Below are 15665 nucleotides of genomic sequence, written 5' to 3'. Positions count from 1 at the left end.
CGGTTTTATACCACAATATTAAATGATATCCTCTATCCCCTCAGAAACAGCCTTGGTGCACTATAAAGTATTGCAGAGCAGAAGTGCTGTGGGCGATGTCTGACCTTGCTCTGTGTATTTGTGTGCCCATAGATTTGACGGAGTTCAAATCTGAGTCTCACCGTACAGCCACACACTGACGTATAGCACACGGCACTATGGCGCCCATCCTCTGGTAAACGATAGACTGGGCTCTGACTGGCATGCTTGGTTGTCCTTCAGCAACCATTGTAGGAAGAGAGCTTTGGACTCAGATGCTCGTCGTCATTTTCCGATTACAAGTGTCATCTTGTCTTCCTCTGTTGGAACTTGAAGCCGCTGGTGCAGTCACTCAATTCTACTTCCATGAATATTGTATTTCTTTCATAAATATGTTGAATTACTATGATATATTCTCTACAACTTACCAACAGCAATGAGAGAAACAAGGCTAGCAGGGAGAGGAAAACCCCATCTCTACCACATCTCTTCAGGTGTATATACTGTATAAATTGTGAAATGACCGCATGTCATTTTTTTTTTGTCATTAAAATGAAGGTGACAATTTATCCATTGATGTTGATGCATGGCATTAAACACACAACCCCCAGTGTGTGCTTTTGACTGCCATGCTAGAATTACACTCGAGGGGAAGAGCAGCTTTAGGCATGTTGTCTTTAGTTGATTGAATTAGAGCATGTTATTAAAAAAATAATTAGTATGTGTAAGCAAACATTACACTTTGATTACAACTCTCACCAAGAGGTAATATTTAGCCGAGGACAAAACAGCTTATTAAATCTGCACAATTATGAGGCAAAATGTATTAGTATATTAACCACTACATTCTGGACTGTGTTTGTTTAGCTGTTAATCAGAACAAGGATCCTGAACATATTGCATAATAAATATTTATAATTGCAAAGTGATTGCTATGTGGCCGTGTTGGTCGGTAATTAATGGCTTCCTGATTGGTCCTAACCAACCAAATACTTTTTTGACTTTTATAAATAACATAATTCATAATGTTTTCTAGCTCATGTTCAGAGAGAATCGCATAGCAGGGCATCAAACTCATTCCTAGTGCTTCAATTTTACAAGTCAATAAATAAATACAATTAGGAGCAGTTTTATTTACACTTAAAAAGCCATATCACAGCAATATATGGCTTGCTTATCAGTCTAAAGTACACTCACTCAAACATTAACACACACACACACACACACACACACACACACACACACGGCAGCCTTTTGAGGTTACAAGGCTGCATTGTAAGCGAAGTGATTTGCCCTTTTTTCCCAGGCAGGCAATTTGATTCTTGGAGGTCGATGTTGGTTTTGGGGTCGCTCATGTAGCCAGTCCCCACTCTAATAAAAACCAGAGAGCAGCGCGGGACCAGGAGTTGAAAAACGCCCATTAAATCCTATCCCATCAACATGAGGAAGGGGGGGGGGGGTGTGACCTCATGACCCTGCAAAGCTGCCATACTCCCAGATCTGGGAATTGTAGGAGTGGTGACTAGGCAGCCTGAATCAGACATAAATTCATAGAGAAAGAACTGAGGGAAGAAAAGAAGAAGCTTCGCATTGATGCTTGAAAGAAGAGATAATCAACCTGAATAGGAAAAGGATGAAGGCAATTCAGAGACTGTCTGTCTTTTTCTCACCATTTGATCAGGATTGGACTTGAATGTAAAATTTTCCCTGAACAGTTTGTCTCATGCCAAGGAGCTCAACAGTGACCACCTGCTTTCTGAATAGTTCTGGATCCACTTAAGGATTTTAAACATTGAAATTTAATCAACAAGCAAATGAATTGCGACTGTAAAATATTGGATTTGGTGCAACAACCAAAAAAAAAAAAGTAAACTTGAAAGAGATTGTCAGATGACCTGATCTGATGTTCGCAGGGGTGGGAAACACTTCCGTGGTTCCGAGACAGCACTTCTATACTTTAGGAATTTGGTTTGTATAGTTTATGACATGTTCACGAATAATCGCTTCTTCTAAGGAGATTTTCACTTTGGGAACCTTACTGCTGAGCTCTATTTCAGCAATGTCTGTATGAATTAAAGGCATTCATAGAGGATACCCTGGAGGATGAGTCCTGATGTTAGCGGTGATCACTTGGATCTTTCATCAGACTAGAATATTCCATAGGTCAGTACAGCAGCACCGCACAGAGATAGGTTGACAGATGAAGGCATAAATTGAGGCTAGCAGCTCCACTTGTACATAAGAAATATTAAAATCTACACCAGAGAGCCTCCCCCAGAGCTGCATGGACCCTATGGGTTTCAATTTATAGGGTCCCACAAAGGCTGGACGACACCGAACCAACTCAACATGAGACTTTGGGTCATTTGAATACCAAGAATGTTTTCTTTGTCTTATCTTCTCTCCCCCGTTTCTTCTTACCTGTTCAGTGGGATGCCATCACCGAGATGGACGAGCACAACCGACCCATCCATACTTTCCAGGTCTGCAATGTGATGGAGCCCAACCAGAACAACTGGCTTCGCTCCAACTGGATCTCTCGACAGGCTGCCCAAAAGATCTATGTGGAGCTTCGCTTTACCCTGCGTGACTGCAACTCCATCCCGTGGGTGTCCGGCACCTGCAAGGAGACCTTCAACCTCTTCTACCATGAGACTGATGAGGCTCACGGTGTCAAATTCAAACCTGTGCAGTACACCAAGATTGACACTATCGCTGCAGATGAGAGCTTCACTCAGATGGATCTCGGAGATCGCATCCTCAAGCTCAACACGGAGGTGCGTGAAGTGGGACCCATGACCAAGAACGGCTTCTATCTTGCGTTCCAGGACATCGGTGCCTGTATTGCCTTGGTTTCAGTGAGGGTTTACTACAAAAAATGTCCGTTCACGTTGAGAAACCTGGCCTCGTTTCCAGACACGGTGCCTCGTGTAGACTCATCCTCATTGGTGGAGGTGAGGGGTGCGTGCATTGACCATGCTGAAGAGAGGGACACGCCCAAGCTGTTCTGTGGCGCTGACGGCGACTGGTTGGTCCCCCTAGGAAGATGTGTCTGCAGCGTTGGGTATGAGGAGATTGATGGCTCCTGCATTGGTGAGTTTCCCAAGCAGATTTTCTTTTCATTCTTCTCATTAATACAGAACCCATCAAGCTTAGGGACGCTCATGTAAGTGCTTCACACCTTCCTTCCATATAGTCCCTCTGATTTCCCTGTGTGTTTTGGCCAAACACTCTAACAACTAATCAATCAGAAATTTCCGTCTCGTCACCTAAGAGGCAGGTGCTCCGATGCACCATACACATACCAGGTCAGCATCCAGCGGAAGTGAACGAGGAAACAGAATGACGGTTTAACTTTGAACAAACAGACGCCCTGTCTCATGATCAGAGTAACGTCTGGTTCATCTTGCATTTTATAGATTTTTGATTTTCTGGATCCTGATAGCACAAACACTGCATTTTATCAGCTGTCATTTGACTGATCAGTTCAAAACCTTCCTGCAGGTATATTACGATCTATAATTATTTCAATGATAATTCCTATATTTATGATTATTGATAATAATGTTAGATGCACATTGCTGCTTATTGAATATTTAATTATGCTTTTTTCTGTACTTCTGGCAGAAAATATTTAGGACAGACATTTTACTAATCCACAATTGATATGGGAAAAAGAAATTCAAGTGTGGGGGGGGGGGGGGGTGTATACGCGTGTGTCACAGCCAAATGCAGTATCTTGACTGTATCTTGGCTGCTCGCCTTGAATACATTAAAGCCATTGTGCCTGGTGTTTTCCAACTGTGCTTTTGTATAAGTGTCAGCGTAGGGCCCTGTACGTGTGCACGTGTCTCCATGTGTGAATGCAAATATTTGATATAGTAAAGAATATTTTCTAAGAGGCTTATCAAATAGACTTTAATCAAGCACAAATGCAAACAAGAGTTACAGGAATGGTTACAGAAGAATGGTTTGGATACGTGTCAGCAGGTCTGTGTCATGGGTCTGCTCAGAAGACTCCAGGATCTCAAAGACATTTATCAACACAGTTTTATGAGAGAAACATCAACTAATATGGCAGGGGAGGGGGGATGATATCTCACCAACAGCTTTTCTCCCTCCTTCATCTTTTCGGAGGTAACTGCAGCAGCTGTGGAATTAAAATAATTCAGAACGACAGTGTAATGCTACGAAGACATAATAATACTCCCCCACAGACAAATACACAGCAGAAGTGAGCTGCAGTACAGGAGCCACACACAAATGTCACTTGAAACTCTCGGGATGGTGCAGCAGTTTACAATTTGGATAGAAAAGAACAGTGTAAAAAAGGATGAGCTGCAAGGGTGAAGCCCACCCACCCCCTCTGTTACAAACTAAACTAATAACTAGCAGGTGATGTGAGTTCTTACTGCTCTTCCCTGGTGAAACACATTCACTACTTCATTTGGTGACAGAGTGACAGATGTGTAGTACAAACACTACCCCAGAGTACATGTTGATGTTCTGGATGAAGAAGGAAACTTTCACAAGTTAAACTTCTCAGCTAAATGTTCTGCAATAGTCAGTGACTTATATTTAAGTCATAGTTAAGAAAGCAGTATTTTGATAAAGGCCCACTGTGTTTGATCTTGCCATGATTTATTATTTTCTTTTGATTTATTATTATGGTTCAGAGTCATTCAATGCACAGGACTTTTACATGTGAATGTCAGGAGTTCGATGGTTCAGCAGATCCAATTGTAGAGTGAGAAAGTCTCCCACATTTCACTCTTTTCTTTTACTGTGAACAAATTGCTAAACCACTGTCAGCAGTGATTGGTTACATGTAAGAGACATGGTGAGATTGCACAAACCCAGATATTACCGTCCAGATGGATAAGAGAGGTGAAAGCTTCAGTCGCTGCTTAAGGGTTTGAATTTCTACCAAGAGTAGGAGAATCTCTATTTATTGTTCCATACTGTACGTTGTGCTGGAGAGTAAACGTACTGTTTGAAGGTGATCTCAACAAACTAGTGCTTCAAAGTTCACACAGCAAATCAATTGGGGGCAGCATGTTAGCAGAAAGCTCAGAAAATTGGACTTTCCATTCCCGAATATTGATGTCCTTATCAGTTGATCACCCATTGACCTGCTCCACCACTACACCCACCCCCCCCCCCCCACACACACACACACACACACGCACACACACATCAGCTCCACGTGAAAACTGTGAAGAGCCTTCAATAACGCCGTCTCAGCTCTCTGGACCTTCCTTCCTGCAATATTCTACCATACTAAGACACTTAAACATTCTCCCTTGAATCTTTTGTATTTGACTTGAGAGCCTAATGTTATAGTGTGTGTCTAATTTCCTGTGAGCAATATATTAGTGAAACATTGGCTGTGGTAAAGCTCCAGAGTTCTCACAGAGGATTTGACATTTGAATGCAGCCTGCAGTCTGCAGTGTGCCTGTGTGCGTGGGGATGGGGTGTGATTTTTGATATGTAATCAGGCATCTGAGTAGGTGTGTATGTTGTGTCTATCAGTGGTCTACCACCCGCTGTCCCAGGGGCTACCTTGGTGTGATTACCTCAGCTGGCTCGCGAGCGGTTTGATCCCTAACTCTCTGAAATGAGCTCTGAATTGTCGGTGGCAGCACCCCTCACTGGGATTGCAACTTCCTTTCAGACGTTGTAAAGTCCTGATGTCAGGTCAACAAGTGCACGTGTCTACAACTGAAAGAAGACAGATTTGAAATCTGAAAGGTGTCAACACCACTTCCAGGTTTGCATGTAGAGTTTTTGTTGGTGTGTCATTATTCTGTCATTCTGAAATGTAAAATTATACTCCTGCAAGAGCAATTTGGGATTCAGGACACTTTGTTGTAACCTTGAGGAGTCCAAGATGGAACCAGTAACCTTCTGATTACCAGACAGCCACATCACTTCCTGAGCCACACTGCCCTGCAGCTCAAAGGAAGACAAATACACTTAGGAGACAAAAAGTTGTGTTTATGCACACATATTTGGGGTGTGTGTGTGTGTGTGTGTGTGTGTGTGTGTGTGTGTGTGTGTGTGTGTGTGTGTGTGTGTGTGTGTGTGTGTGTGTGTGTGTTTAATCAAGACACTGCTCTGCTACTTTCTAAATGCACTTGCGTATTATATTTAATCCACATCCGACGTCAGCACAAGTTAAAGCTTTGCTTCGTGCCCTTTTGGAAAATAGCTCCAACTTTCAAGTCTCTCCACTGCCCCCTCCCCAACACCCCCATTTAGAAGCAAATATCATTGTACAGTTGATTACAATACATCTTTTAACATGCGTCAGCAAGGTTTCCCAGCTGCACTTACAGCTGCATCACAATCAGCAAGCCATGGGTGAAACTGCTGCTGTGATTAGAGCTGGACTCGACCCAAATCCCTCCGTAATTCCTGTCGGCCCCTCTGTATTCCTCTGCTTTATATATGCATTAATTGTAGTGACAGGAAAAGCTTAGTCATGGGAGATGAACACCATCTTGAGGATTGGGTGAAAGCAGATGGCAAAGTCTGTTTGTTTTTTAAATGTGTTTTCAGGCATGTTCCTCATCCTACAGATGACTCTATGTATGATGTGGTGCGTTCCCACCAGCTGCTCTGCATCATTCAGTGCTTCCATTTCTGGACCTGCTGTATGTGTACAACACAGCTAGAAAGTTTCTGCTGAACCCAGTGAGAGTGGAGTTGGTCTCTGGGATTGGACGAGTCTGAATATATTTTCATTTCTGATGATGAAGAAATCATGAGCAATTGATTTTTCCAAATGTTTTCAACTTATTTGTGTTTTTCAGTTTGAACACATTTTTTGTGTATATACTTGTTTTTATACCTAAAATATTGGCAAGAGGCCTATTCAGTTGTAAGATATCTGCATATAGGATAGCAGCAAAAAAAATCTAATATGCATCCCAAATCTCTCTCTCTCTCTCTCTCTCTCTCTGTCACTCACACACACACACACACACACACACACACACACACACACACACACACACACACACATATATGCTGTTAACCACTGTGTTTTACAGTCACTCTTGTGTGTTTGTACGTTTCTGTTTAAAAGCTCTCTGCAGTTCTATGAATAATGTAATCATAGTGTGTTTGTGTGTTTATTTTTTTATGGCCTCTGTTTGTTTCTGCTTTTATACATCCACACAGTTTTGGTTGTGAAGCCAAGTTTTATGAATCTGGCCCGCGGGTGTCCGACATGAGCTCGACACAGATAATTGGTCAGGTAACAAGACCAGTGTTAATTGGCGTGCTGGTATAAACATCCTTAAGACGTTTATAAGACATTTCCAATTACAGCATGAACTCGCTCAGACAACATTTACTGCACATATCCTTCGACCTGCCAACCTGCCAAATGAGATGTCTCACACGCACATGCACATGCACACGCACACTGGCAGACGCCCATAATGAATCGCACACGGAAGTTACACCACCTGGCATCACTGTCGGCATCAAACTCAACACATAAACAAATGCATGAAAGAACACAACTGAGAGTTAATGCAAGAGCCAGCATGTTGCTCTCAGAACACACACTCCTAACAAATATATACACACACACACACACAGAGGAACGCCAGGGGGTTCGGTCTGGCATCAGCAACCGAGCTGTTTACAGACAGGCCACACTGCAGGGATACACTGTGACATTTCAGAAAAGCATGGCTTCGGTTTAACAAGCATGGCCCTTCAGGCTTAATTGGGAGTGTCTAGAGGGTGGGAGGGTGAGCGAGAGAAAGGGAGAGAGAGAGAGATTGATTCTGCATCAACACAAAGTCAGTTTTGAAGGACGTCTCTGTCTTTGGGTTCCAGTTTATCATAAGTAGTTTCATTAATTTCTCTTTATCCAGTGTGAAGAAAAATCTTCTCTTTGGTTTTCTGTGCCTGCCCATCCGTTACTGAGAATATTTGTCATCAGACGTGAGAACATTTGTAAATTACAATCATTTAGTTGACTTTTTGATGGATCAAACACTTCGACTGAACTTGAATGCAGGCTTTTTTTGGTTTGTTGCCTCTACAGTCGATGTATTAGCATTCACTTTTGAAGCTATTACAAAGAATGTAATTGGAAGCTCTTTGAGTGCTGATGGTATATGCATAATGTATTTCCACTGAGTTGTCATTCAGCTCAGCGTAGCACTGAAAGGCATAGACTTCCACTGCCAGAGGCCTGTTGTGCCTTCAGTAATGCCCAGTTTAAATCTGCTGTCAGTTCACTGCTCTGATCTGTGTTACTATGCAACGCAGTCAGCAACAGGATCAAATCTTGGCATCTTTCCTGCAAACTATACGATTCGTATAATCTCAGCGTTTCTGACCTAAAACTTGGCTGTACATCTACAACCATTTGCAGTACAGACCTCCTGCCATAACCATGAATGAGTGAGGATCCTCACAGTCTTGAGGATATTCTAGAAATTGCGGCAGCTCTGCTTTTGAGACTAGATTCACGTCGATGTCGTAGGATGTGTGGGGGTGCGCTTGAACTATCAGTGATTAGGACGATTAGAAGAAGTCGACTGAGCTTAAAACTCTGAAGTCCCTGTAAGGTGCGGTGCTTCTTTTTGGACCGATCTGCCTGCCCATCCTCCCTCCAACTGCAGACTGTCTTGTTAGACAGAGAAAAAGTTACACAGATTGAAGATACTTTTCAGGTATTTTTGGCTTAGAAATGTTAAATTTAAATAGAAGCATATTGCATTCACCAGTGCAAAATCCACTGGGTCCCCATGATAAACTGAAAAGATTTTGGGGGGGGACTCAAAGGTCAAAAGGCATAGTCACTGTCAACTCACATGTTCGTGCGACATCTGTCCTCTTCCCGAAGACAATATCTCAGTAAGTAACACCTTGAGGATTTATTTTCAAAAAATGCCACGGAGATTCCCTCATGGATGACCTGAAAAGTTTTTGGTGGTTAACGGTCAGGGCCACTCTGACAGGCAAAAAAAACGCGACGTGATATTTAGGGTTAAGAATTGTTTTGATAAACGTTCGATTAAAAAAGCAACAGACTTTTTTGTTGTTTTCGTAGAAAATGATCCTGTCAAATGCAATAAGTGTCCCTGGGATTATTCTTGGTTTGAAAAAACAAATACAATCCCTATTTGTTATTCTGGCAACTGAGCTGAACTACATGTTGTCCCCATGTGAAGAAAACGATCACTGAAGAGGATATGAGACTTTATTTCAAATTCATGTTACATGTCTGGGTCTAATAATGGATGCACTATGTAAATCGCAACGTTCGGATGTTCGACACCAATCAAGTTGTAATTCAACTTTCCCTGTGCGAATACTCACTGGCGTATGAACATGAGGATTAATTTGTGAAGTCATTGTTTCACCCTTTCAACCAATGGAACTGAATCTTTTATACAACAGCAGCGTGAATATGTAGAATGCCAACATCAAACTCCTCTCTGGTAATATTCATTGCTCATACAACATGGATTAATTAAACAGAATATATTTGTGGCCCCAAATGATCACAAAATCCCATCATCCAAGATCGGCGTGATGCAAATGTGCACATCCAGCAGGCAGACGGAAGACTGGGTGGAGCTCGTCATCACTGACAGAGCAGAGTTGAGCATGTGCAACACACGCGTCCTCCTGAGCATGTGCAACACACGCGTCCTCCTGAGCATGTGCAACACACGCGTCCTCCTGAGCATGTGCAACACACGCGTCCTCCTGAGCATGTGCAACACACGCGTCCTCCTGAGCATGTGCAACACACACGTCCTCCTGAGCATGTGCAACACACACGTCCTCCTGAGCATGTGCAACACACACGTCCTCCTGAGCATGTGCAAAACACACGTCCTCCTGAGCATCTGTCCTGTAGTTGAATTTAGCTTTGAAAGGCTGATGCTCATTAGCTACCCCGTGAGCCTGCTACTGCAGCAAGCTTCGCTGGTGCCGACATGAACAGATTCTGACAGAAGAAACCAAAAAAATGTACTGGTCATCTTTTATTGCTCTGTGCAGGAAAAAAAGAAAAAAAGATCCTGCTGTGTCCCTCATGTACTCTGAATAACTTATTCATGTAAACATTACGCAAGTCAGACGACATGATGCAATGACCTTCAATACAGCTCGCAGAGGCAGTTGGGTATCAGGTTTATATCCTTGTGAGGACCAACGCGGTGTACTTGGGAGGATATTATTGTATTTTTTTCACAGTAAAAGAAGTTAAAGATTAGACTAATTGGTTTGAGATAAGATTAGGTTAGAGCTGAGGTTGGATTAAAGAACTCAATTCACCAAGAATTTGAAAAGACAACAGAAGTTTGGAGTGCTCACAGGTTGAAACCACCGTGCTGAAAGTGATCTTTGCATTTGTTTATCCATATGTGTGTGTGTGTTTATGTACAGGCTTTATTGAGATGGCCACTTCATGATGAAACTCTTAATAACATACAGTCATTAAACAAGTTAAGTCGGAGCTGAATGGCAGCCCTAAACGTCACACAAACAAGGTGTGTGTAAAGAAAGAATGAAAGTTTTGAATTGAAAAAAAAAGCATTTGAAATTAAACTTGATTTCTGTATGATTTGACACTCATTAAATATTTGAAATTGTGAAGTGGCGGACACGCGTAGAATCTATGCTGTTAATTTGGGTTTTTTAGAGCTGATGTGACAATTGCTGCTTCTGCTAACAAGCATAGACCCAGAAGAAGAAGAAAAAATCGTGTTAAACTGAATGGACATTCTTAGTCAAGCAAGCAACAGGACATTTAGGTGCAAGGAAACGCTATCTGGAACCTGAGAGGTGTGTGTGTGTGTGGGGGGGGGGGGTATAAATGTATACTGATTCAAAATCCTTCACATTTGCTGAGCATAAGGGTGCTTAACTTCTTGTGTCTTTCTTTAAATCAGTCATCAGATCCTCACATGTCGCTCTTCAAACTGTAATTGAGAACAAATGTGGAGAGGGAGAGTGTTTAATTGGGCTTGTCATGCATGGGGGGGCTTGGGTTGGGGGGTTTGTTGTTGGGCACCTAGAGATCTCTTCATCTCTTTGCATTTTAACTGTTTAACGAATAAATTATGCAGATTACAGTTTTTGCAAGTCCTAGTTGCGATGTGAACTTACGGTGACTTCTGCTCGGCTTTTTTCCCCCCGCTTTCACTGAGAGTTACTTCAAAGCTTAGAACTGATCAAAGACAGTGGGAAAAAATACATTCCCCAGTGTAGCAGCACCCCGCGTACATGCATACAGCGTCTGCCTGTCTCGACACAGCATACTCTCTCACTCCCAAAACAAAAGAATGCGACACCGTCTGATGTTTCGCTTTTCTTTTCTTTTCTTTTTTTTTTCCTTGTCTCCTCAAGGATAGTCCTGTCAGACTTTGCAACATTTCAACTGATTTCCTTCTTCCCCGGTGTGTGTGTGTGTGTATGTGTGTGTGTGTGTGTGTGTGTGTGTGTGTGTGTGTGTGTGTGTGTGTGTTCTATTTTAGTACGAAAGCCAAGCGACTGAATTAGTAATTAAAGTCTATGTGTAGCACGACGTGGCCCAGATAACACATCACAAGCCTGGAATGAGGAGAAGACTTGTCATAAATGAAAGCTCAATTTTGACAGCTCCCAAAGTGTGGTTAAAGAAGAAATAGAAAACAGAAACAACAGGGGTTATCGAAGGTTCAGCGTCAATGACAACTGGCTTTCGTCTTACAGGGGTTTTTTTTATCCTGCAGATAGAGAAAAGACTCAATACTAATACGTGAAACATTCCAAAACATGTAGAAATGAATGATTTTATACGTAACCCTTATTAAAAAGCATTAGTGATGGCGATGTAGTTGTTGCTCCGATTCAAATATCACCGTTCGGATTTCTCTCGTACATTCTGATGTGATTTGATTGCATGCACCTATATGGACGAACTAGCCCCTGCACCGATCTCTGGCTGTATTCACCTCATCATTACTCTTCCATTCCCCCCAAGGCACCAGTCATGTCCTGTTTGTGACTTTGACTGTGCAGAAGTAACTCTGAATTATTGCAAGTTATTTTTCTTTTAATTACAGTGTTTTGTTTTTGTTTTGTTTTTTCTTTTTTAGACATCACATCCACTAACTGAGTTTACAAGTTGACTAAACATGAGCTGGAAATGAATCCACTGGTTTCCTGTTATTTTGTTACAGAAACTTGATTTCTTGATGGTCCTTGAGACTCTAAATTCAGATGTAGCAGTTTGTTGGCACATTTCGTGGCTGCAGGCAAAATCGCCATGTGGTGGGTGGAGTGATGAAGAGGAGGTGCTGGTTTTACAGACGGGATAGTTCAGTACTATTTTAGTACTCCTTTATCATGATGCTGCATTTGTGTTTCTCGCATTTCAGACTACCTCATATGAAAAACTGCAACTTTTTAATTGGTTTTGTGTAGATACAAAAACAAGTCTCTGAACTAATGCAAAACATTGTGTGTGTGTGGGTGTGTTTGTGTGTGTGTATGTGTGTAACATTTACATTAAAATATATATATACATAATGTAAATAAATCCCAGACATTTATTTATCAGCTCCAGGGACAGGAGGAGCCTGTGTGCATGCAGGTGAGTCTGATGCAGCACCAGCTGAGCTTGACTGTCTGTGGGTCACACTGTGATTGGAAGGCATCTTGAGACGACTACAGAGTCGGCCAGAGAACAAGGTCAGAATTTGGATGCAGGTGATGCAGACAGATGATGCCAATGACGACATGAAAGAGATCTCTGAGATCAAAGACATTAGTCAGAGAGGGTTTGTCAGCTTATGAGTTTGGAATTTATTCCAGAAAAAAATGATGTCAGAAAGCATGTCAGTACATATGAGAATCCTTTTGGTTTCAATGTTCTCGCACTTGTACATCCAGTGACAGACAACAACCTCAGAGAAAGAGTTTGAAAGACAAATTGTGACCTGACCAAGTCTATAAGACGCTTGATACGGAAGGAGATGGTTTCAGAAAACCAGGAACTGATATCCCTCAAGATGGCATTTCAGAAGCTTCAGGAAGAAATGCAGGAGCTGAGAGCTGAAGTCTTGAAGCAGGAGGAAGAAAAACTGTCTCTACAGCTCAGACTGACGTCTGAGGAGGTTATCCGGAAGGAGAAGGAAACAATGGTGTCCTACCTGGAGGAAGAGCTCCATCAGAGAACCCTGGCTGTGGATGATGCCAGGACAAAGGTAAAGCACCTGGAGGGCCACCTGCAGACTGTGCTTAAGGAGGCTTGGACCAAGCTAAATATAATGGACCAGGTTATGGGTGAGCTCAGGACCAATACCAGTCAGCTGCAGACTGAGCTGGAGCGCAAGGACCTGGCTTTGGATGAGGCTGGGACCCATATCTGGCAGCTGCAGAATGAGCTCCAACAAAGAGACCTGGCTGTGGATGAGGCCAGAACAAAGATGGAGCACCTGGAGGGCCACCTGCAGACTGTGCTTAAGGAGGCTTGGACCAAGCTTAATGAAATGGACCAGCCTATGGATCAGCTCAGGACTAACACCATTCAGCTGCAGACTGAGCTGGAACGCAAGGACCTGGCTTTGGATAAGGCTGGGACCCATATCTGGCAGCTGCAAAATGAGCTCCAACAAAGAGACCTGGCTGTGGATGAGGCCAGGACAAAGGTCAAGCACCTGGAGGGCCACCTGCAGACTGAGGTGGAACGCAAGGACCTGGCTTTGGATGAGGCTGGGACCCATATCTGGCAGCTGCAGAATGAGCTCCAACAAAGAGACCTGGCTGTGGATGAGGCCAGGACAAAGGTCAAGCACCTGGAGGGCCACCTGCAGACTGTGCTTACGGAAGCTTGGACCAAGCTTAAAGAAATGGGCCAGCATATGGATCAGCTCAGGACCAACACCATTCAGCTGCAGACTGAGCTGGAACGCAAGGACCTGGCTTTGGATGAGGCTGGGACCCATATCCGGCAGCTGCAGAATGAGCTCCAACAGAGCGACCTGGCTGTGGATGAGGCCAGGACAAAGATCAAGCACCTGGAGGGCCACCTGCAGACTGTGCTGAAGGAGGCTTGGACCAAACTTAATGAAATGGACCAGCCTATGGATCAGCTCAGGACCAACACCAGTCAGCTGCAGACTGAGCTGGAACGCAAGGACCTGGCTTTGGATGAGGCTGGGACCCATATCCGGCAGCTGCAGACTGAGCTGGAACGCAAAGACCTGGCTTTGGATGAGGCAGGGACCCATATCTGGCAGCTGCAGAATGAGCTGAAACACAAAGACCAGGCCTCAATTAAAAGGATCAAGCAGGAGAAGGAGACCAAGAAGAAGAAGAAGAGAAATTGGCTGTGGAGACTTTTCAGACGAGGCTCCAAATGACCAGTGGATCAGAAGTTGTTACATTTATTGTTCATTGCAAAGAAAATTGTTTATAAAAGAAAAACTGTTGAATCATTGAAGAGTCTGTGTATTTGCTTCATATAATTGCTGTTTGTTTTTGAAATAAAGATAAAAACAACTGTACATTATCAGTGTGTGTGTGTTTATGCGTGCGTGAACATGCGTGTGTGTGCCCATGTGTGATGGTGTTGTTGCCTACGGGACCCCTTTCAGGTAGAAGTATTCACTTTAGCAGGAGCCTTGATCTTCATAGGGACCAAAGACCAGTCCTAATGCAGCAAAACAAGGAGGGCGTTCTTGGTTAAGGTGTGAGCTGAGTTTAGTCAAGGTTAGGACTAGGGCTTGTACTAATAAGGATAGTAAACCTTATTGTGTGTGTGTGTGTGTGTGTGTGTGTGTGTGTGTGTGTGTGTGTGTGTGTGTGTGTGTGTGTGTGTGACTAACCAGACTGGTCAGATATTTCACAGACCCAAAGTTCACACAGTCATTTGTCATGGAGCTCAAAACTGCTGATCATTTTTAAGGGAAAGTCAAAGCTTCATTTCTTCTCGATCAGGGGTGGGGAACCATGTGCCATGGAGGGCCGTGTGTTAACTTATTAACACTCTTCTGTGGCTGAAGGTGTGTTAATCAGTGGAATCACCTGTTAAATTGTTTGGTTGGAAGGAAAACCTGCATACACACGGCCCTCCATAGCACATGATTCCCCACCCCTGTTCTAGATAATCATAAGAGGTTGTCTGCTTTGCTTTCATGCACTTTTGTTTCATCAGTGATGGATAGTAATGAAGTACATCTACTTAAGTACTGTACTCAAGACTTTTTTTCCTTGTATACTCAACTCAGCCCACTTTTTTTTTCTACTGCTCTCTAAGAAAAGTACTTTTCTGTGGAAGTTGTCATTGTATCGTCGCATGAGGTCAGCTGTTTATTTTCTTTACTTGTGACCTCAAGTTGTGATGCTAACAGGAGAATAAAACCATAACAGTACCTGCTCTCAATGGATTTGATGTAAAAGTGGAAATATGGATCTATCTGTGAATCCTGGGACATCCAAGCATGAGAGAATCCACTTTCAAAGCACACTGGCGGCGGTCAGGGTGACGGCAGATAATCGTCAGGATTTTGAACCTGGGTGCCAGTCGCCACGTCTTAAGTCAGTGTTTGAGATTTCAGAAACGAAAGGCAGCTCATATTGTCTCAGATGTTTACTGTTTACCGTGAACAAACTGCATCAA

The 15665-nt window shown here is 43.1% G+C and overlaps 1 protein-coding gene across 4 annotated transcripts in view; it reads left to right on the top strand.

The window, feature by feature from the left end:
- Positions 1-15665, top strand: part of epha6 (eph receptor A6) — a 169964-nt gene that overhangs the window by 45753 nt on the left and 108546 nt on the right. For all 4 annotated transcript variants that reach the window (XM_086219849.1, XM_086219848.1, XM_086219847.1 and 1 more), the window contains exon 3: positions 2448-3111. In XM_086219849.1, coding sequence (XP_086075975.1) covers positions 2448-3111 — 664 coding nt within the window. The remainder of the gene's footprint in view (positions 1-2447; positions 3112-15665) is intronic.

This window comes from Aulostomus chinensis, chromosome 12, assembly GCF_037954235.1.
Source record: "Aulostomus chinensis isolate RoL2024-O1b breed Wild chromosome 12, RoL_Achi_v1.0, whole genome shotgun sequence".
Lineage (NCBI taxonomy): Eukaryota > Metazoa > Chordata > Actinopteri > Syngnathiformes > Aulostomidae > Aulostomus > Aulostomus chinensis.
This window is presented reverse-complemented; position numbering and strand designations above follow the sequence as displayed.